This window comes from Octopus sinensis, linkage group LG6, assembly GCF_006345805.1.
Source record: "Octopus sinensis linkage group LG6, ASM634580v1, whole genome shotgun sequence".
Taxonomy (NCBI): Eukaryota; Metazoa; Mollusca; class Cephalopoda; order Octopoda; family Octopodidae; genus Octopus; species Octopus sinensis.
This window is the reverse complement of record NC_043002.1, coordinates 89274945-89299815: the sequence shown is the minus strand read 5'-3', so window position 1 is coordinate 89299815 and position 24871 is coordinate 89274945. Positions and strand designations below refer to the sequence as shown.

The following is a 24871-nucleotide window of genomic DNA, read 5'->3' as shown; positions in this document are numbered from 1 at the left end:
CAACAAACAACCTATTGACAGTGAAAATGATATCAATATCATTGCTCCTGGCTAAGCAATTATCATAGTGCTAACACACACAATGGGCTTTTTCCAATTTCTGTCTCCTAAATCCACTCACAGGGATTTGGTTGGCCCAAGGTGTTGTAGAGTGGAACTGAACTCAAAACCATGTTCTTGGAATGAACTTCCTTGATCATACAACCAGCCAATAGTTTTTAATATAGGCACTAGGCCTTAAATTTGTGGGAGTAGTTAGTCAAATCAATCTCAATACTTGACTGGGACTTTGTTTTAGTGACCCTAGAAGAGAAAAGGTAATCTTGGTGGGATCTGAACTGAGAAAAGAATTATGAAGCAGTTTATGTCATTCTAACCACAATGGTAAAAAGGGAAAGAAATATAAAGACAAGAAAGAAATTATAATAATTAACAGTTTTATTTCTGATGATAGATGAGTCAGTTAATAAAATAATAAAGAAAAATAATACAATATCAAAAAAGAATGAAATATTATCAATGATGTGCAGAATCCTCTTTGCCACATGTTGGATGGAAAGAGTGAAAGCAGTTTTAGTTATAACAACCATTATGATTGTAGAACTGTACATCAAAGGCAATTAATTTGCCTCTTGAAAGAAGTCACTGCACAATCATTTCTAGAATATTTGAAACATGCTTAAAATTCTGAATTTGATTTTATCATGGTAATATTATATAGAGGAAAATTCTGATGAAACAAGGGGGAAAATGATTAAAAAAAAGAAAACTTTTCTACCATGGTTATAAATTTCTATAGTATAATTAATTTTTGGAAGGAATTTGGAACCTGCTATAGAAAATAAATCATCCAAAGATATACTATAGTCTAAAATTCCACAAACCATTAACAACTTGGTCTAACTCCAGAACAGCTTTGTATATATATTTAATTGTTGACTGAAAAATCATTAGAAGACAAGAAACATCATGTCACTGTCTACCAAAGTAATTTGCATCTCTTAATGTAAAATTAAAAGTAACTTAGCCTTAAGTTATCTAACTCAATCATTGTTTAAAAATAAACTTACAAAATGTGTAAAAGGATTTAAGAAACGGATAAAAGAATGAAGTATTTTAAAACTATATGAAACCTAACTTCAAAATAAATTAAGTAAAAAGACTGTAGTTTTTGACATATAAAGACAAGGAAAAGATCAGTAAATAAAGACTTGTTTTGTAGGTTCTTGAAATGAAGCTAGATAGGATCTGGAGCTTTAATGACAAATCTCACACCATAATACCTATTAACAATAGAATCCAACTAGAGTGGATAGATGATCTGTGTTAAAATGTATAATACTGATCTTCATACTGATAAATTCCAATGAAATATTTATATCAACAATAAAGCTAACTGGAGTGATCTGTGCAAAGTGCATGGCGATTATCTTCACACTGAGAGATTCCAAACCAGATCTAATAAATACAATATTGTCACTAGTTACATAAGAAGCTGTTAGAAAAGCATGTATGTACTCTTAAAAAACTGAATATCTGATAACTTTACTTTTGAAAAAAAAAAAAAAAATTTGGTCACATACTAACAGCAACTGTTTTATTAAAATCCATGTTGTTTGTCAAATTTAGAATATTGATGAAATGGACATTAGCAAGATGTCTTTAAAAGTTTGCTTTTCCACAACTGACATTACTTGCAGCACATTACAAACGAAGACTCACACATATATGCTCACATACACACATTCACATAAAGTAATGGTCTTAATTCATTCCAAAGAATTTAACTGAACGATCCATACTAGCTGAAGCCACAAATGTAGCATTGTGACCAAATCGCACACCAGTAGCTGATGCTGTGTGGTCATTAAAAACTGCCAAGTCTTGCCACTGCTTGCAGAGGTAAACCCTAAAATAGAAAATAAAAAAAAGTTACTCAGTGATGTGTAAAAAAAAAAATTTATGTAAACAAGTAAAACAAAGGAATTTGTCACTTTTCCTACATGACAGATATATTCTGCCTTATAAAAAAAGCAAACTGTCAAAAGGAAAATTTAATTTGGAAATAAAAAATTTGAGGAAATACTCATATTTGTACTACAATTCTAGATATCAAAATCATCCTTAATGTTTCCAATATTAAACTCTCAGAATCATCAGAGGATTGAAAAAAATATCTAGTGCTATTTGTTCTGAGTTCAAATCTTGAGACCAACTTTATTTTTCAACTTTCTGGAGGTGAAAAATATCAAGTACCAGTGAAGCATTGGGGACTGAAGTAACTAACACCCTCCCCTCAAAACTGATAGCACGGGCATTATACTTAAGCTAGAAACAATTCTCTCTAAAAGTGTGGAGGTGACTGACCACCAAAAAAATTCTCAGGAGTCTTACCAATATTTTAATACAGACATTCTCAGACTGTTGGGCCTTACAGAGAAGATGACAATAGACTGATATGTTTAATAATATGAAGTTCTTGAGAAAACCTGCCCACCTCAATGAAATAGTTCTGGAAGCACTCTACGTTCCACCCACATGTAACAATAAATCTTTTACACACCTGACCCCAATAAACCAAACTACATCTTCTCTTCTCCTTTTCTGCAGATTTCCTCTTTTTCATGCATTCTCCTTCCCTGCTCCTGTCCTCAATGTGCTGCCCACTGTGTCATTGCTATCCTGTTTCCCCCCTATACATACCCAGGTTTCACCTGTCATTGTACTCTCCCCGCCACTTAGCATTCACAGGAACTCCCTGCTCATGCACCCCTGGCAATGCTCTGCCATTCCATTCATATTCTCATCCCTGTACCTTAAGAGTTTTCCCTAACACACTTCCACCATCTCCCTCTGACTAGGGTAACCATGCATCTCCTCTACAGCAAAACATGTTTCTGTCCCTCTGTCATACTCAAACTTCTCATCACCTGGCACAAAGCCACCTCCTCTCAAAAGATCTTTGTCTTACAAGCTACTTGGAGACCTCATTGATGTTGGTGCCACATATAAAGTATCCAGCTGTAAAAACCATGCCAATGCAGTCCTTGCTAGTGTTGGTGTCATAGAAAAAGCACCCAGTCCACTCTGTTAAGTGGTCGGCATTAGGAAGGACATCAAGCTGTAAAAACCATACCAAAACAGACCTTGCTGGTGCTGGTGCTATGTGAAAACCACCCAGTCCACTTTGTAAAGTGGTTGATGTTAGGAACGGCATCCAGCTCTAAAAACCATGCATAACAGACTTCACTGGTGTGGGTGCTGTGTAAAAAGCACCCAGTCCACTCTGTAAAGTGGTTGGTATTAGGAAGGGTATCCAACAGTAAAAACTATGCCAGAACAGACAGTGGAGCTTGGTGCAGTCCTCTGACTTGCCGGCTCCTGTTAAACTGTTCACCCCATGCCGGTAGGGAAGATGGACATTAAATAATAATGACGACGATGATGAATGATACACTGAAAAATCTTATCAATCAGAAAGTCTAATTATGAAGTTTTAACAATTTAGTTTTGTCATATTAAACTGCTAATATCAAAATAATTTACTCCAGACTAATTTTCCTGGCAGTTTGCTTCAGAAATCTTCATGTATTTAGATTAGCTTAGCACAATTAGTAATGTTGGGACACATCATTCTAATCAGAACACTTTACTCTTGACCAATTAGAATATAATACTGCAGAGGCAAAAATTCAAATTGTTGATGTTGAAACAAGAACTTAATAAACAATACATACCTAACATCAGTACCTGCCACAGCAAGATACGATCCACTCTGATCAAAACAAAGACTGCGTACTTCATATTTATCGTCAAGTTGGATAGTCTTGAAGTTTTTCAATTTACGCAAATCCCACAGTTTTACAACAGCATCTTCAGCAGCAGTAGCAAGGTAGTAACCTAGAGACAAAAAATAGTATAAACAGTGAGACTATGAACGAATGAGAGGTGAGAAAGAGAAAGACGACAATTTAGTAAAAGATAAGAGGCAATACCATTTATATTACAACAGAAAATGCTGATAGAATTGTAACAATATTGTTGTAATCATAAATCTATGATTAAAGACACATTTAAAAAATCAAAAGGTAAATAGTAGAAAAATAGAACATCTGTTTAACACCTGCTTCTTTCTATGCTAGCATTGACTGGATGAAGACTTATTTGAAGAAGGATTTTATGGCCAGATACTCTTCCTGCTCACAATCCTTACCTGTTTGTCAGGTAGGAGATCATTTTAATAATAATAATGAAATTATTGTATACAGTGCTCAGGTGCACCACAACTTGTCAGAAAGTGCGTATAAAGTATACACAGTAATGTACAAATGCCTGGAAAGCGAACAAAGTATGAGTCAGATTGTGTGTGTATGGAGGGGAGAAAATCAGGTGTAGTGTTGGCGAATCTCAGGAAGCATGGAAGTTTTGAAGGATGCAGTGCTCCGACAACTAACAACTGATGCCGGCGGTTTGTTCCATACTTCAGCAACTCTCAGCGTGAAAAAATGTTTCCTAAAGTCATGGGAGCTGTGCTGTTTTCTGACTTTGTAAATATGTCCAAGGGTGTTGGACGGGTAGAGTTTGAAAAGGTGCTCAGAGTTATTGTTTGTAAGATGGTTAATAATATTTTTATTCCATTAGTCTGTGAAAGCACAGAGAAACTTCTAGTAACGTCAATAAAGAACATAAACATATCACTATTTTAATCAGACAAGCAAAGCCATGGAATGCCAATATTCATGCACATATTTACAAGCATGTAATACACACAATGTAGGAATGTGTGCGTGTGTGTGCATGTATATATATATATATATATATATATATATTATCATTAAAGGTATGAAATTTGCTATGATTTTTCGGACAATTATCAACAAGGAATGAGCATATCCATATCTTGTGTATGAAGTTCTATATTCACTCCTTTGTCATGCTTGTTTAATTTTTGAAACTATATAATGATGAGTTTTCATACAGTTTCCATCTTCCAAATTCATTCAGATGTTAATGGTTAATCAAAAAGTATATTTGATAGAAAGATCTATTTTTAAACTTCAAAATTAAATTTCATAGTGAAATCAAACAAAAATTATTTTGAATACACTGTGAGTCTTACCATTTTCAGAAAATGCAATACTGGTAATTGGGCCCATATGCCCAGGGAAGTTAGCTACGTTGATTTGTTCTTTCAAATCCCAGATTTTAATCATATAATCCTCAGTTCCAGTTCCAAAAATAAGACCATCAGGATGGAATTGTGCACAAGTCAGAGCTAAAAACAACACAAACAAAAAGAATTAATTAAAAAAATCGTGTAACATGCATTATAATCACAAATACTAGTAATGATATTAAGACTGAAGATTCTACATGTTTTGAAGTATTTACATTTTACCTAAAATTATTAGCAGTTCAAACAGAACCAAAACACTGCAGCAGAGATATTAACACAGTACTAAAAAATAGTGATTGTTAGTTCTTATAATATACCTTAATGTATAGAACTGTTCTGATTTTCTCTTGCATAATTTGCAAATTCAAGAATTACACTCTGAGATGAGATACAAAACTGAGTTGACTCAAGTATCACCCAGGTGCTCATTTTATCAAACCTCAAGGGACAAAAGGTGTCATCGTAAGAATAATGAAAATATGATTTAAAGGGTTACTCTTTGATTACTTACATACAGTGGAGTGTGATGTGGTCAAGCTGGGACAACACAGATAACAATGGAAACATTTATGAAAATGATTGTGTTATAAGATATGATAAGAAACTTACGGTGTGGAGCAGATGTATCGGTGACTTTAGTTAACACTTTACCAGTTCGAATATCTGAGAAAGCCCAATACTAGAAATAAAGTAAAACATATTAATATATTGGACATCAAATTGCCAACAGAAGAACAGGATGTTCAAAAAGTCTCTCCACAGTAAGGATTTTATTGGAAAATAAATATTTATAAGATGGTATAAGAATATATTAGAATTCACAAGACTAAAAAAAAAAATTTATAAGCAGTGTTGAAAGTGCCTTCATTTTCAATACATAAGTTGACTCTTCTACACATGCATTGAAATACATCTTGGAGAAAAATTCACAGCAGAGAAACTTTTTGAACACCCTGTACATCAGGATAAATAGAATTGAAGTCTTTTTATTATTCTTTATTTTTTTTTCTTTGGCATGAGCCTAAGATGTGAACTTCAAGATACAATAATACTTGGAAGAAAGCTATCAGTCATTCTATTACTATGAAAAAGAGCTGCAACAGCAAAAAATCTGACTACTGATTGATATTCATACAGGTACAACACTGACTTTCAGAACACTGATGATCTGGAACCTTTTATAATCTGCACAAATTGTTGAGCAAGAACTTTAAATCCCTGTAGCCACCAAACTAGTTTACTGGTGCCTTGCACAGACGGGTGGCTTACATAGCAAAGTATTAATAAACTTGCATCATTTATATTTAAAAAAATGTAGAAATACCTGTATTACATTTAATTATTCAGTGTGTGTGTGTGTGTGTGTCTGTGTGTGTGTCCTTGCGTATGTATCTATCTATATTTATAGATACTTTTCTATTTAATAGTTGTATGAAACAACAAAAGGTTTTCTATCATTTTGTTTGCAGAGTCCTTTTATATTAAATTTGTAAGGGTTTATTACTAAAAAGCTAAAAATCTTTTGTTCATATGAACTTTCTTCTATCTATAAACATTTGGTATCTCAACTTCTGGCTGATAATGATTGTGAAGCAAAATGTTCATTGTGAGTTATTAAAGCTCTGTCTACGACAATTTCATCTCAATTGAAGGAGAGGGGCTTTCTCCATCCGGGTTGCGGATCTGTGGAATAAGCTGCCGGACGAGATAGTGAAGATGCCGACGACCGCTCGGTTCAAAGTCTCTCTTGACCAGAAATAGCCTGAACTCTTTGTATGACCACCCTCCCTGTCCCCCTACAATGGCCTTGCTTTTGCTTTTTGAGCCAATAAAAATTGAATTGAAAAAAAAAATCTCACCTAAATATACAAAATTTAAGCAAAGCAATAAAGCTTATTTAAAATCTATAAATATTCTATGGATGTCAAAGGAAGGAACTGAGGCTATTATCAGTTCAAACCAGACATGTAAAAATGCCAAAGAATTTAATAAATAACAAGAGATAAAATGTTCATCTTTAGTTGGAAGTGAACATTATACAATAACATTGTAATACAGAATAGGTTGGCAATGGTTTTAATGGAAACAGTTGACCAGTGGGAATTACACATGTTACAGGGTCTAAGCATTCCATAAACACTGCAATATATTTTTAGCTAAACAGTAAATAGTACTGCCACAGAGTTAAATACTACAACTGCTGCTGGTTATGACAACAGCCTGCTTCTGAAATTAATGTGCAAGTGACTGAGCACTCTACATAGTTCTCAGGGAGATTCAGCATGACACAGAATGTGACAAGGCTGACCCTTTGAATTACAGGCACAACTAACTTTTGCCAGCTGAGTGGACTGGAGCAATGTGAAATAAAGTGTCTTGCTCAAAAGAACAACGAACTGCCAGGAATCAAACTCATGACCTTCAACTGTAACACGAGTAAATTATGTAAAACTGAATGAGAATGCTCAATCCATAAGCATTTAAACAAGTCACATCATATCCAGCCCAAATATTCTTCCTGTTTTAAGTTCAAACTGGCCAGATCAAGCCCCTCACACCCAATCTACAATGTCATTCTAAAAATTTTGAGATAATGCATGATTAATTCAAAACAGTGAGAATAAATAAGCATTACATTTGACAAGATTGTAAGAGTTGCTGAAGCATGGAACAAACCGCCGGCATCAGTTGTTAGTTGTCAGAGCACTGCATCCTTCAAAACTTCCATGCTTCCTGAGATTCGCCAACACTACACCTGATTTTCTCCCCTCCATACACACGCAAGCATGTATCTGACTCATACACTGTTCACTTTCCAGACATTTGTACATTACTGCATATGCTTTATACGCACTTTAGATAAGTTGCGGTGCACCTGAGCACTGAATACAATAATTTCATTATTATTATTATAAGATTCTAATTTGAAATTATCAGATTGGATTGAAGTAAAAGAAAATAAGTAATTACTGTATCGGTGGAACTACTGAGTAAGTAATCTCCAGTAGCATGAAGACTCAGACCAGTAACAGGAGCTTCATGAGCACGAATCACTTGACCACACTGAGCAGTCTGAATGCCCCAAACACGGATGCTGCTATCAGGAGATGCTGTAAACACCAGATCCTAGTAAAAATTAAAATGAAAAGTATTTTTTTAAAAATTATAAAAGCTATTGATACAAATAAAATAACAGTTGATTTAATATGCATTTTTACGTATGAAAAATAAAAGAACATCATCCTTTCTAATAATGGAAAAAAAAAAAAAGAAAAAGAAAAAAAGTGGTTTGTTGCTTCAAGAAATGCATGCAAGGCAATAAAAATGAACAGATTGAAGGTAGAGCTACATCTAACAAATCTGGGCAAATAATTGTAAAATCTGACCAAAATATACAGTTACAACTTACTTCTTCTGGATGGTAGATGACACTGGTGACTTTCTTTGTATGTCCCTTAAGAATTGCCATAACTTGTTCTGTATCTTTGTTGAAAACAACAGCATTCTTGTCATTCCCACCTGAAAAAATATCAATGCAGATATTTACTTTGGCCAAATAATTTGTACTTCAAAATTATATATATTTTTAAAATCTGCTCTATACTCATTTTTCTTTCTATATTTCTGGTTTATCCTTGGTAGTTAACCAGTGAACAATGGAGAGACAAAGTGGCTAAAGAGTTTAAATAGGAAGTTTTAGAAAAGTGAGATAATATATATATATCCTAAGGGGCAAAACATGATCTATGGTTTTGAAGTGAAACATAACATATACCTCAATGTCATATTGAAAATTTATGAGACCCTAGCTACATAAGGTGATATCAATGACTTTAATGATAAAAAACAGAAAAAAATTAAGCTTATAACATGTGTAAAGTATCTCCAATTTTTTTACTATTAATCTATTAATCTGAAATGATTGGTAATGATCGGAGAATCATTAAAGGCTTGTATCTGTTTCAACTCCCTGCACTTCATCCTTTCAGGGTTGATAAAAAGAAGTACTAAATCTAGAGTGAAACTTAATAGAACTGTTATAGCATCAAACAAGATACTTTGCAGTGTCTGTACTGGTTCTCTGCCTTCTAACAACACTCTAATGGCACTGGTACCATGCTGTATCAGCCTTTCTCTTGTACAATATTGATGGCATGGCAAGGGGTGACTGTCATGCATGGGTAAATGCTAAGCTTCCCCACCAAAATATTTTTCTTATGCCAGTGCATATATATGCATGCAGGGCTAGACAGGTGGTGGTTCAAAACAGAAAAAACTAGTAGATATAATATAGTGTAGAGATAAAACATCATTTAATGTCCATTTTCCTTGCAAGTATGAGTCAGACAGTTTGACAGGAGCTGGCCAGGTTCCAATTGTCTGTTTCAGCAAGGTTTCTACAGCCTCCATCCTAACACCAACCATTTTACAGTGTACAGGGTGCTTTATATGTGGTACTGGCATGGGTGCTTTATATGTGAAACTGGCACAGGAACTTTCTATGTGACCCCAAAGAGGTGGTGATCTATGTGGCACCAGCACAGGTGCTTTTACATGACACCAGCATTCACAAGCCCACAGAACAAGGACATACCTGTGTATATAGATGGCCACAATTTTACTTAGCCTGATGTGTCTTCTCAAGCACAGCAAATCACCAGAAGTCTTGGTCTCTTGTCATCTCTTCAGTAAAACCTAGTATCTGAAGATCCTTTCTCACCACTTCATCTCATGTTTTCCTAGGTCTACTCCTTCAACATGTTTCTTCTACAGTTAGAGATCAGCATTTCTTTATGCAGTTGTCCTCATCCATATGCATCACATATGACCATACCAGTGCAGTCTTGTCTCTCGCACACTACATCTGGTGCCTCTTATACCCAATTTTCCTCTTAACTCATTTACACTGTCATACATGCACACTAACATTATCCATCCAGCAGAGCATGTTGGCTTCATTTCTTTCAAGCCATTGCATGTCCTCAGCAGTCACAACCCATGTTTCACTACTATGTAGCATAGTTGCTTGAACACAGGTATCATACTATCTCCTTTTCATTTTGAGGGAGAGGCTCTGTCTTACCAAACAAATGTAGCAGCTCACTGAACTTTGCTCAGCCCAATCTTATTCTAGCAACCAGCTTTCAGCACTTCCTCCTCCATTTCTAACTTTTGTTATCTAGGTAACAGTAACTATCTACTACTTCTAAAGACCCCCTTGGACATTTGAGGGAGCGTATATTCTGCACATTCCTAGTGTATCTTGTACCTGCACACCTGCCACACATAAAGACTACTTTCTCTGTTAACCTTCCTCTGATACTGCTGCACCTCTTATATGTCCATAGCTTACCCTAGGTTCACCATATGGAGTTTCTACCAACCCCTTTTCTACATACTGAGCAAGGTCATTGCCCTGAAGGGATCGGTGATCTGTCTGTTTCCTAGCTTACTAGGACTTTGGTCTTTGTTAAATTAACTCTAAGGCCTTTTGATTCCAGACCTTGCCTCCACACGTGAAATTTCCTCTCTAGTTTTGATAGTGATTCAGTAATACAAACAAGCTTATCAGTATAGAGCAGCTAGTTTTAAATTCCTCTGTTATGGCCTGCAGGACTATGATAAAGAAGAGGGGACTGAGAACCAATCCTTGGTGAACTCTTACCTGTATACTAAATTCCTTGCTATACTCATCGCCAATAACAACTAAAAAACCAATATGAGAAAGTAGAATGGAAAATATGAAAGTAATAATTTCCAGATTAAAGAGGATACACTCTATGATGATGAAATGTAGTATATAGCATGTGTAGGTGGTGTTACCTGTAACAATCTTCGATGTATCTCGCAAACAAATGTCCAATGATACAATACCAGGAACACTAGCACTATGAAGACCCTGAAGAAACAGAAGCCAAAAGTTAGAAAAACAGCAACTAAAAACATTACAAGATGTTATTAAATCTAACAAATTTATGGATGAATTGAATGAATAGTAAACAGTAAAGAAAAGTTTTCTTAACATTTAAAAAATATTGGAGAAATTCCAAAGATAGGTTCTTTATTTTGCAGTAGAATTCAAATAAATAGGCATTAGTCAGCTAATTGCACAGGAATTTATATGATTAATTTGACAGTATTTCACCACTAATTAGAACTGCTTTTGTTATCAGGCTAAAATTCTAAAACTGTTTTTGATTATAATAAAACCTATTATTGTACTCTTCACAAAACCAAGTTTTTATAGAACTTTTGAGCAAATGTTGAATTCTTACAGAGAAGTCATTGGTGATGAACAAATAAAACTGTAGAATTTAATCTTTCATGGACTACACTCGTGGAGTGGTTGGCATTGGAAAAGGCATCCAGCTGTAGAAACACCGCCAAACCAGACTGGAGCCTGGTGCAGCCTCCATGGCTTACCAGACCCGGGTCGAACCGTCCAACCCATGCTAGCATGGAAAACGGATGTTAAATGATGATGATGATCATCATCATCATCGTTTAACATCCGTTCTCCATGCTAGCATGGGTTGGACGGTTCGACCGGGGTTCTGGGAGCCAGAAGGCTGCACCAGGCTCCAGTCTAATCTGGCAATGTTTCTACAGCTGGATGCCCTTCCTAACGCCAACCACTCCGTGAGTGTAGTGGGTGCTTTTTACATGCCACCTGCACAGGTGCCAGGCGAGGCTGGCAACGGCCACGGTCAGATTGGTGTATTTTATGTGCCACCGGCACGGAAGCCAGATGATGATGATGGATATATTTCTAACAAAATTTTAATAAATTATCAAAAATTTAGAGGGATTAAGTAAAATAATTTTGTTCATTATTTAGTATAGTAAACTGATGTTTAGAACAACAAAAGTTCTTAAATAAAATTATGCTCTAAGAATGTTTTGTATCAAAGAACCAGAAGTGAGTTAGTATCTAAATAATTAAAATACATTAATTTAAATTTAGTTGAGAGTTAAATTAAAATAAACTGCAATCAATCAAGTACTTAAAGTAATGGGGTGGCATTTAACTGTAGAGCATTTTGTCATTAGTTAATGCTAAAAACAAATCTGAAATGAATTTAATTTAACTTACAGTGTGTGAAGCCAATTGTCTGTAGCCACGAATATCTTCTGAGCTCGCCAAACCTTCAGGAACAGTTTTACCTCTCTAAAATAGATATATAATTTGGTAGATTAACAGTTGATATGCTTAGTAAGTGGATAGTTCATAATAAGTACTACTAACTATATATATATATATATATATATATATATATATAAAGGGAAAGTTTACGAAAATAAACAGAAGACGAAGGCAGGTGGTGTACAAACAAACAGATGTATTAGTATAGCGTTCAGGAATAGAAAAAGTCTTTTACGTTTTGAGCCTATGCTCTTCTACAGAAAGCTACACAGAAAAAAACAAGGAGAGAAAAAAATGTGTGTAGTAGCTAACGATCTATCATGGCGTCATATATATGTGTGTGTGTGTTTACATGAATGAAGAGTGATATAGATATAGAGGGTTTGGCTTCAGGTATTATTCAATATATGTAAGGGAGATATAGAACAAAAATCAGAACTGCAGCCACAAAAAAGGCACTAATGATGAATACAAATAATAGTGAACAAAAAAAGAAAGCTTTTATGACATATACCAGCATCAAATCAACCTTATAGTTCATGACAGTAGTTGAGCTCTGGTTCACAGCATTATATGAAAATTGCTTGTTTAATTTTTATGCTTCCAACATTTTTGTCAGCAACCTTCATCAAGATTGTGACCTTCCTATAAAGTCCAGTGTCTAAGTGTTTTTTAATCAACAAGTTCATATAAAGATGCTGTTTGATGCAAATGATAAATAGACTTGGCAGCACTTACTGCACATAACATCAAAAGCATGTGTTCATGTTATTGATCAGTTAGCCAATACATGGACATTTCCATAAACATGTCTGCTTATTCAATAGTAATTTGCTTACAGAAGGGCCATATTGAGCTAATTGTACATTTAGCCCTTTTCTGTAGATTAAACATAGAAATGCATATTTAAATGTAGATTTAGGGAAAAAAGTATGTAGAGGCAGTTTTAAAGCAGAATCAAGTATTGGTATTTTCTTTTGTAACCTTCAAATGAAAATCTAACAAAAATAAATACATTTCATATCCAATCTTACATAGCTGTTGGTTTCTTCATGAGAAGAGATTGAGCATAAGTCAATATATCTAAAGAATAATAATATATGTAGAAGTTACAAATAGAGAAGTATATGCTAATAGATTCATGCATGAAGTGACCACCATCGCCAATAATAAGCTCAATGCTATTGATAAAATTTGATATCTGATGGTATTCTTTGAAATAGAAATACTAAAATGGACAAGAACTGGTGAATTTCCACCAAAGTGAAAAGCCACAAATATTTCAAGAAATAAGATGATTTAACCAATGTAATAAATGGGTATGGTGGTGTTTTGGATATCAATGGCCCAATTAAAAGTATATTTATTGTAACCTTATCTTAATTTCTGTTGTCAAGAAAAATACAAGAATAAAGGTTTTAGGCTTTTAATATACTATTTATTTAAAGAAACACTATAAAATATTCCACAAATCAAAATGTAAAATAATACCTTCTTTCGTTCAGCTGTTAACAAAGTGGCTTTGTCTTGGAGCTGAAATACAAGAAAAAAATAGAAATCATATGTTAATTAATTTAATGACCATCACTCTGTTATGAAAATGAATCAAAATGTTATTGCAAGAATCATCACATGAACAAAACAAAATAAAGCTAAATTGTGTCAAATTCCTACTTATAACAACAAACATACACATATACTCACAACTCACAACAAACATACATCCTCACATAAACATAGCTCACAACTAACACAGATATAATCACAACTCACAACAAACATATATAATTACCACTAACAACATGCCTGCACATACAGCCACAGCTCCTAACACACATGTATATGCTGCAATGCAAAAATGAAGAGCAATATGACGTCTACTTAACTTAGCTAGATAACTAAAATTTCTTTAAAATATTTGATTTAGTTATGAATTGTCATGAGCCTGATAATTTTCTCATTAGATTGCCTTTTACTTGGCATCTTTTACATACTACCACAATACAGTTCTTAGAAAATTAACAAACCTTATATATGTTCAACTTTAATATTCTTATATGGCCACTTGACCTGCTAGACTCAGACACTACCCTTACCATGGGGACTCTTCAATGCCACCCCACACTACTTTTTCAACCAGTATAGATGCAGGTATACAATGGGCATGGATGTGGCTGTGTGCCAAGAGGTTTGCTTCCCAATCACATGGTTCTGGGTTCAGTCCCACTGTGTGGAACTTTGAGCAAGTATCTTATACTATAGCCCCAGGCTGATCAAAGCTTTGAGATAGGATTTGGAAGATAGAAACTGAAAAAAGTAAACACAGCAGCATTGGTTGTCAAGTGATGTCAGAGGGACAAACACACATACATATATACGATGGACTTCTTTCAGTTTCCATCTACCAAATCCACTCAGAAGGCTTTAGTCGGCCCGAGGCTATAGTAGAAGACACTTGCCCAAGGTGCCACGCAGTGGGACTGAACCTGGAGCCATGTGGTTGGTAAGCAAGCTACTTACCACACAGCCATTCCTGCGCCTTGTCAATTATCTTAACTGCTTTCCCTGCTGCTCTCCATTAACAACTAATTACCTTTATGCTAAATATCCACTTCCATTACTCATTCCCTTAAGCTACTTCATACATACAGACCCTAGTCAACAACCTCTCATTGTTACACATCCCTGTGTTTTTTTTGTTTTTTTTAAATTAGTATAGGTGGCACGTAAAAAGCACCCACTACACTCGCGGAGTGGTTGGCGTTAGGAAGGGCATCCAGCTGTAGAAACACTGCCAGATCAGACTGGAGCCTGGAGCAGCCCCTGGCTCCCCAGACCCCGGTCGAACCGTCCAACCCGTGCTAGCGTGGAAAACGGATGTTAAACGATGATGATGATGAAAATACCAGTGTGATTTCAGAGAGAAAAATGGAAATTAATAAAAGAAAAGTGCAACGAAATTCATTTTCTTTAAGAGAAGTCCTACCTTCTGAAGGACTTCTTCTGTCATGCCAGCTTCCTCTGTTGGCTGCTGAGCAGCTTCAGGTCCGGCTTCTGCTGCATAAGCCTGGCAAAAAGAAAAAGAAAATATAGAAAAAAAAAATATTATTGAATTTATTCTTTTACTTTTCTTTGATTTCATTTTGTTTCAATTTAAAAGAATTAAGTTTCTAAGATGAAAAATAAGTTTCAGTAAAGTTTATATTCTACAAAAACTCAGTTATGAAGCTTCTCTAATTTATAAAAAATAACAAATAGAAGAAAAAGTAGCATAATCAAATATCAGGATGGCAGCAAAGATGTTTGTCTGAATAGGACTTACAGGTTGTGGTGTTGGTGCAGCATAACCAGCAGGCCCAGCAACAATACCTGCTTGGGGTTTGAGAGTAGCCAAAGCTGAAGAAAAGAAAAAAAGGTTGTATTAAATTAAACAAGTGTTGCAATGAAAACTGAAGTATAACACAAACAAATCAAGTACAGACTATAACAATTGATTCTATTTTCTGTGAAAAATTATGTTGTAATGAGCAGAACAAGAAATGATGGACAGATTTGCTTACAATGCATATAAAATTTGTAGCAGATTGCAGTTGATAAGATTCTTCAAAAGCAAAAGTCCCTCAGGGATAGAGGCTGAGATGTATAACTAAAGAGTTTAAATAGGAAGTTTTAGAAAAGTGAGGTAATATATATTTTACCTAAGGGGCAAAACATGATCTATGACTTTGAAATGAAACATAACATATACCCCAATGTCATATTGAAAATTTATATGAGACTCTAGCTACATAAGAGGCTGAGATGTATAAAATGCTGAAGAAAATAGTCACATGCATGTCGCCATATGACCAATTAGGTAGTACTGGGAGGTGTCATACCCAATGAATGATGTAAAAGTATCATCATCAACTGCTACAAAGGCAAAAGAAATGTTTTCATGAGAGGCAATTACAGATGCATCAAACTGATGAACCATGTTATGAAAATCACTGGAAGAGTTATAACACTGATTAGGAATTAACTTAGATTAAATGCAGTTTGAGTTTACACAGAACAGAATACCACTGAAACTCTCTTCCTAGTGCAATAAATCCTGGCAAAGTACTTAGCTAGGAATAAGTTACTCTACTGAGCATTCGTTGACTTGGAGAAAATTTTTGACAGAGGCTCACACTTTACAGTTTGATAACTGCTAAGGAAGCTAGATATAGGTAAATGGCTTGAGAGCCATGCAAGCCATGTACAGAGGGGCTGTCAACAAGGTGAATCCAAAAAGGCATCTAGTATTCACTAGTATTCAGAGTGATGTACACCAATAGCTCGGTTATATCAGTTTATTATAAAACTCCATACTATCATAATAAACACTGGAGTTTAACCCTTTAGCATTCAGATTATACTGTCAAATGTGATGCTTATTTATTTACATTGTTTTCAAGTAATTAGGTATTATCTCACAGCTTCAAGATTTTGGTGATGTGATTGTATATTTTCAGAATGACATCATAAAGTAGATATGAAAGGTCAGATCTGACCAATTTGAACATAAAACAGGTTGTATTGTTTGGCCCAGTTATGGCTGGTTTAAATGCTAAAAGGTTAAGACTGGTTGCCCATGAGAATTCCTGTATGCTAATGACCTCATTCTTACAGATGAATTTGTCAAAAACTTAGAAAAAAAGTTCTTATCATAGAAGCAAAACCTGAAATCAAGAGGCTTAAAGTAAATCTAGCAAAAACTAAGTTTTAGTTATCAAGAAAGAAGACAGGGATCAACTGTCATCAAGGCAACGGCCAGGTGCAATATGCCCAAAAAAGAGTAGGTAGGATTTCCATACTGTATACCCATCATAAAATATCGATGCCCAAGGTGTACTGGGTAGAGAGGTAGACTGACAGAGAAGGTCTTCTTTGAATAAAGATGATGTACAGTAATAGTTAATATAAGAGTATACAAAGAAAATTCCTTCAAATGTTCAGAAAACTCCCAAGCTGTAATCAAAAGACCCTCTGTAGTGAGAGACATTCCAAAAAAATAGTTGCCAAAGTGAGAATGGGACAGAAAAGTTTGGGAACAATTATCTCTGTTGGCTTCAAAAGTTTTAAACACAGAGTGAATGACAAATTATGTTGGTTGTGTATAAAATGCAATGCTAGAAATGAGGCAAGTACGTGCCACTGTGTATGGAATATTAGTGTGTATGAACACCAGAGCACAAATTAGCTGGGGGTGAAACTGAACATAAGAGGAAGAAAAATAGTATGTAGAGTATGACTGGTATGGCCCAGAACCTGCAGAAGAACGAGTCATGGGGAAAAATGAAGACTGATTGCGAGTGGTTGAACCATATGTTAGATTGTAACAAGTGGTGAATTATTTTGCTGGAGACCACCTGCTGAACCCATGCAAAAATGAAATAAGAAAACAAAGTGCAGAGGATGGAGATGTATAATATCTACACGGAGGTCCCCCTTAATATATATAAAGAGTTTCTGCTTCCAAACAACTGTGTTACATTCTTTCCCATACTATTCCTTCCTATTCTATCACAATGACATCCCTCTTTCTCTGTAGTTTTTCATCACCCTTCTTTTATTACTATCCATTTATTACTCTTTCCTACCCTCATCAAATCTCTTTCTCTTTTCCTCCATCAAGGCACTTGAGCAACTAAATGCATGGTCAAACATGCATTTATTGGAGATGCTTAACATTTAGACTGAGATCTTTGCTCATGATGTTCTAATTGAACCTCTTTACCAATAAATTATCATCTCTCTCTCTCTCTCTTTAGTTACAATCTCCTTCACTACTTCTTTGTTCTTATCATTCTGGTTTTCACTATTGCCCTCTTGCTGTGGTTTTCTTCCCACCTATAGAGCTACAGGAGACAATGCAAGGAACAAGGACCTTTGTCTAGCAAAGAGATACAATATTAGATAGAGAGGATTCTTTAGTTTAGACAGCTCTTCTAGTGGTGATCTCTTAATAAATGCACCTAGTACATTCTGTAAAGTTGTTGGCGATAGAAACCACATCAAAAGTGTAATGTTTGAATGGGATGTGGTCCCTGATCCATCTAAGAAGGTGCTAACTTAAAAAAAGATCTAACATGGAGTCTAATGACTTATCCAGTATGGAATAGAGAATGGAAAATGATGCTGACAGAAACTTTACCTTCTCTTGCAGCAGTTACTTCCTTTGTGAGACGAGCTATTACACGACAGGCAGCATCATGCTGATACAAAGCATGAGATAATTCTGTATAAAAAAGAAAAACATTATTCAAGTATTTCATATGCAACATAAATTTCATTTAAGATGTAATGAAAAAAACTCTACAATTTGTATCTCAACATCAGCCATCGTCCACCAATACAATCCCTATCAAGTGATGCAAAAAATGCACAATTTGTTATAAAATGAATTCAATTAAATGTATCCATCAGCAATGCTAACATTACAGTATACTGATGTAAAATTCAGAAAATTGTTTAAATAAATTTTTAAGTTATTGAAAGAGATATCAACTCCTAATAATTTCTGTACCATTTCATGAGTACTTAATCAACTTATTTGTCATAAAATAAGCAATTGTTGAAAGAAGAACTGTTGTCTATAGATATTACCTTGTCTAGCTGTCTGTAATTGTTGTCGTAGAGTGAAACTGTGTAACATGACAGCATCCTAACAGAAAAATAAAAGTGATAATATTAACAGCCACTGAATAAAATAAAATATATTAAAACAATGAATCATCAGACAGTGCAAATACTAATTAAACTATACTAAATCAGAGGACTAGCTGAGAAATGCATAAGAATATCAGCCAAAATATTCATCTTGGTTATATAACAATCTAAATTAGTAAAGGTACTATTTAATACATGTGCAGGTATAGCTGTATAGCTAAGATTTTACTTTGCAATTATGTGGTTTCAAGTTCAATCTCATTGCATAGCACCTTGGGCAAGTGTAGGCAGAAACCTGGTGTGTGTGTGTGCGCGTAGGTAGGTAGGTAAGTATATACATGTGTGTTTTTGTGTCACATTGACACTGCTTTAGCTAGTGGTGTCAATGTTTATATTCTTAATAAACAAAAGTCTGGTAGCTTAAAAAAACAAGTAATTTAGTATCAAGAAGGGTATCTGCTTGTCATTATTATATTGTATTGAGATACTGAATGCATAAACAAAAAAACAAAATCATCAGATATTTACCCATTCATCTTGCAAAGATTTTAGGATGGCTGGAATACTTGTAGCTGAAGGTGGTCGAGGTTTAATTAGAGGTGAAGCTAAAATATAAAGAACATTTTTACACTGTTTACTAAAGCCGTAAGATATAATTAGTAATATAAATCAGAAGATACCCTTATATGAACTATTTCGAAAATACAAATACCTAAAGATTAATATTTAATTTGAAGATAAGAATGAAGTTAAAAATAACATTTTAAAATACACTTAAACTTTTACTGTTTTTGTCGATATTCAAAATGAATTGGAACAAATAATAATTGATTGAAATATAAAAAAAAGAAAACAGGAATCTGAACCTTTAATATCAACAAGAACATCAGTTGTCAGCTTTTCCCCATTCATTGGATCAGTTCCATTTTCTTGAATGTACTTTTCCAAAAGTCTACGCTCAAAGATATGACCTGATACTGGTGAAATGCAAGGATGCTCAGGGGTTTCATTGCTAACTGAAAAAGAGCAAAACATTTCATAAATTTCTGTTCAAATGTTATTATATGTGGAGCTAAAAATTTCTAGTTAAAAAAATTCACACTTCAGACTTATACTCTCTTTTACTTGTTTCAGTCATTTGACTGTGGCCATGCTGGAGCACTGCCTTTAGTCAACAAAATCGACCCCCAGGACTTATTCTATCGGCCTCTTTTGCCGAACCGCTAAGTTACAGGGACGTAAACACACCATCATCGGTTGTCAAGCGATGTTGGGGGGGACAAATACAGACACACAAACATATCCACACACATATACAACGGGCTTCTTTCAGTTTCCGTCTACCAAATTCACTCACAAGGCTTTGGTCGGCCCGAGGCTATAATAGAAGACATTTGCCCAAAATACCACGCAGTGGGACTGAACCCGGAACAATGTGGTTGGTAAGCTAGCTACTTATCACACAGCCACTCCTGTGCCTATATAAATAAAACTTGTGAGGGCATGTGGCTTAGAGGTTAGGGTGTCCAGCTCATGATTGTAAGCTTGTGAGTTAGATTCCCGTCCATGCACTGTGCCCTTCAGCAAGACACTTTATTTCACATTACGCCAGTCAACTGAATTGTATCTATAGAGAAAAGAACAAGCTTTCGTCACACTCTGTGTCACATTGAATCTACCTGAGAACTACGTTAAGGGTATGCATGACTGTGGAGTGCTCAGCCACTTGCATGTTAATTTCATGAGCAGGCTGTTCCATTGATCAAACCTACTGGAACCCTTGTCGTAACTGATAGAGTACCAGTTTTTTTAAAATAAAACTTAATTTTAAAAACGAATACCCATAATACAAGCCAACTGGAGTATTTTAGGTTTTTTACCCACAACTTCCATAAAATATACAGGTTATTATTAAACAAGAGCATAATAATTGTAGTATACAGTATGTAGACGTTATCTTTATTCATTTAAAAATGGGGTTGTTATTCTTACAGTTAATGGGTAATGCAAATATAGTAAGAAAAATTCAACAAAAATGTGCTGTTTCAAGAAAAAAAATCAGTCATTGAGATTTGACAACAAAGTGCAAAAACTTTTAGATTATAAACCTTGTGGTTTTTCTGTTTTTTCAATTTAATTATTAGAATATCATTGAAAGAAAATAATCAAACACAATCATTGTTTTAAATCATTCTTTGAAATGAAAAACAGTTTGCTGTATAAATCAATATAGAGTTGTGTAACAAAAGTGTGTCTGCAACCCATGTCATTAAAACATGGACAAATCATGAATATTTTCAGTCAAAAAGCAAGAAAACAAAAAGATAAAACAATGAACGTTCTGAATACTTGACTGCACAAACTTTTCTGAAGAATGGAACAGCTAAGTCAGAATAAAAATTGAGTCAAACTGAATTGGTCAAATATAACAAAGGGAGTGTGGATGGAATTATGGTGAGAATCAGTTGCTGAGAAGCAAATAATTCTATTCAACCAAAGATGACTGAATGGTTCAGAAGTTCCTTTTGCAATCACATAGTTTCAAGTTCAATCACAATGTTTGGCATCTTAGACAAGTATTTTCTACTACAGCCTCAGGCCAACTAATATCTTCAGAGTGAAATTTGGGATAATAATATGAATACCCATTAACTCTTTAGCATTCATCTTACTGTCAAATGCAATGCTTATTTATTCACATTGAATTAATCATGAATTATCTTATAGCTTCAAGATTTCAACGATGTGATTGTATATTTTTAGAATGACATTGTAGAGTAGATATGAGAGATTAGATCTGGCAAGTTTGAACATAAAACTGGTAGAATATTTAGGCTATGTATGACTAGTTTAAATAGTCTTTTATGGAACATATGATTAATTGGAGTAATTTCCCTAAAATGTTGTCCATTGTTTTTCTGACAATTTCTTGAAGAGTAAGCATTACTGTTCTCCACTAGAGTCCCATTTAAATAGTTTGACAGTTTTCAGTACACAGAGAAAAGTGGACATGATATATATCTCAAAATAATTATTCATATATTTATTTTTAACATGTCTAGGCAGGTTCAGTTGCAAAATATGCTGGTTGCTGTAGTGTATGTCACAGGAGAACAACTTCTCTCTTTTATGATAGTGTGTTCAACATGCTTGGTTCATTGGCATATGAACATGTTGTGTCTTGTCAGCCAGAAGTAACCAGAATTTTGAGCCTAGGCAAAGCAGCTGGCTTCATTTATACTTTCAGCAAGCAAATTGTGTGCTGATCAATCCTTATATAAAAATCCATTATTTGCACAATGAAATCTGGAACAAATGACATCTGCATACAATGAGATTTGGGCCAAATTTTTACATAGTTATTCTTAATAGGGACCAGTTGATTTGGCCTTTTGGAACTGTGTTGGGAGATAAGCACCCACTACACTCTCAGAGTGGTTGGCGTTAGGAAGGGCATCCAGCTGTAGAAACTCTGTCAGATCAAGACTGGAGCTTGGTGCAGCCATCTGGTTCGCCAGCCCACAGTCAAACCGTCCAACCCATGCTAGCATGGAAAGCAGACGTTAAACGACGATGATGATGATAATAGATACTTGAGGCCGTTATTTATAACTGTTTCTATAAACTTTGAAACAAATGTAATAGGTTGACACTTGACAACCTCAGAGAAATTGTCTTAAGAAATACAGTTATGTAGAAGAAAAGGACTTTGCAAAATTGGTAGAGTTCCTGGCAGCAGTTTGGTGGGTGTGAGAGTGTGTGAGTCATGAGATGCATGGCAGTAACCTTTGTGTTTTGTTTATGGGCTCATACAAAGCTATGCAGTGTGTAGTGGTGGATGACTTTTCCCCCACCAAGCATTATATACCATGCTCTTTGTCTGAACTGCTGCAGATTTGGGATTATGAGCTTTGGTTGTAAGATGTAGCGTGGTATGCCCAAGAGAATGGTTTCACTCAATTGTCTTTGATGGATTAGAACGAAGCATATGCATTATTATAGATACTTAGCATGGAACTGACAGAGCTGAGTGGTAAGGTGACTTGCAGTGTTCTAGTGGTAAATCACGTTTCAAAATTTAGTGTTATAGTGATCAAACACTCCCTAGTACAGTTTACTGGTGAACATCTGATAAAACTTCAAAATATAGTATTTAGCAGGGTGGCTGAAGTCATCGTTTCTCGTGGAGGTGGAGCAATGAGAATTGAAATGGGATCAGAGGAATTGCCATACTTGATAGAAATGGTGGGAAAAGAAGAATGATATGGTTGCAAGCTCTATTTTGTTATCTGATTAATAAAAGAAGGGTTCACAACTATTTGGTGTGAGAACTGATATTTGTCAGTTTGGGAACTGATGTAAACCATTTAGAACAGAAGGGTAAAAGAGATTTGTTTACAAACAACATCCATTAAGGTGCCAAGAACACCATCCGAGCGTGATCGTTGTGATCATTGCCAGAGCAGCCAACTGGCTTCCGTACCCGTGGCACGTAAAAGGGCACCATTCGAGCGTGATCGTTACCAACTTCGCTTCACTGGCACCTGTGTTGGTGGCACGTTTAAAAAGATTCGAGCGAGGTCATTACCAGTACCGCCTGACTGGCCCCCGTGCAGGTGGCACGTAAAAAACACCCACTACAATCTCGGAGTGGTTGGCGTTAGGAAGGGCATCCAGCTGTAGAAACTCTGCCAGATCAAGATTGGAGCCTGGTGCAGCCATCTGGTTGCCAACCCTCAGTCAAAACCGTCCAACCCATGCTAGCATGGAAAACGGACGTTAAACGATGATGATGATGATGATCCATCTACTTTGTCATTTTGCAGTTGGACATTTAAACTTAATCGTCGCTATCCACCATCCTTGTTACCTGGTCAGCAACAAGAATATTTTACATCTCTGGTGTTACTGGTTCCAACAGTATTTGTTAGCGGGAAGGAGAATTTGACAAAAAAACGGACTTTTCAAGTGAAAACATTACAGAATTCAGATCCAATCTTTTTAAATTGAGAACGAAACTGGTTACATACCAAACTTTCGTAAGAAAAAAAAAAAAAATTATAATCGTAAATCTCAAAAGTTGCAGATAATATTTTCTATCCAATAATTGCAAATCAAAAAGATAAATAGCTTCTTTGATGTTTTAAAAACACTAGAAACAAAGATGTAACGAAGCCAATGACAAGTTATCCATACAGTTCCAGCTAAGCTATTAATTTATGAGCTAAGCTGCCCCACCAAGTTATAAATACATAAGAATTGGATCCATCCTTCTCGAGCGAACTGAAATGAAAAGAACGATTCGATCGTTCAAATATATCTAAACTCCTTTCCGGTTATGTTATTTTTATTATTTATTTATTTTTCTTTTCACTCAAACAAACACACATACTCATAGTAGTGTCCCGCCAAATCTATTGATAGAATTTTTATTCTTCACAAGGCAAAGGAACCGGAGAAAGAGTTTAAAACAAACATTTTCCAACGTAGTCGAATGCTAAATTCAGAAGCCACATGTCGCAGAACACATTTGTGTTTTCGTTATATTGGCAACCGGCTCAATACTCGTTTCATATAGGCAGTCGAAACTACGAAATAATAAAAGCGATGCTGAAGTGCATAAGTTCTGCGAACTCTAAATGGACAATCTGAAGGTTTATAAATAATAGATTTACAGCAGCAAGGACAAATTAATTATTTAATAGAGAAATTAACTTACGTGCACAGCAAAGCGCCATTGTTAGTGTATTGGTAGTCACGTGGCTTCTAAACGGAAATATACAAAAACGCTACTTCCGGATTGCTAAACCGAAGACATACCTGAACACACTTCTATACACATGGTTAGTATTATATAT

The 24871-nt window shown here is 35.1% G+C and overlaps 1 protein-coding gene across 1 annotated transcript; it reads right to left on the bottom strand.

Annotated features, from left to right (window-relative positions):
- Positions 1–420: 420 nt before the first annotated feature.
- LOC115213078 (pre-mRNA-processing factor 19) lies at positions 421–24871 on the bottom strand. Its single transcript, XM_029781997.2, has 16 exons — positions 24733–24871; positions 19880–20029; positions 19542–19618; positions 18951–19008; positions 18499–18582; positions 15643–15716; positions 15307–15387; positions 13812–13853; positions 12270–12344; positions 11000–11075; positions 8586–8695; positions 8147–8302; positions 5786–5855; positions 5120–5275; positions 3738–3900; positions 421–1909 (listed from the first exon to the last, which is right to left on the bottom strand). The coding sequence occupies exons 1-16, from the start codon at positions 24749–24751 to the stop codon at positions 1765–1767; spliced, it is 1536 nt and encodes a 511-aa protein (XP_029637857.1). The 5' UTR covers positions 24752–24871; the 3' UTR covers positions 421–1764.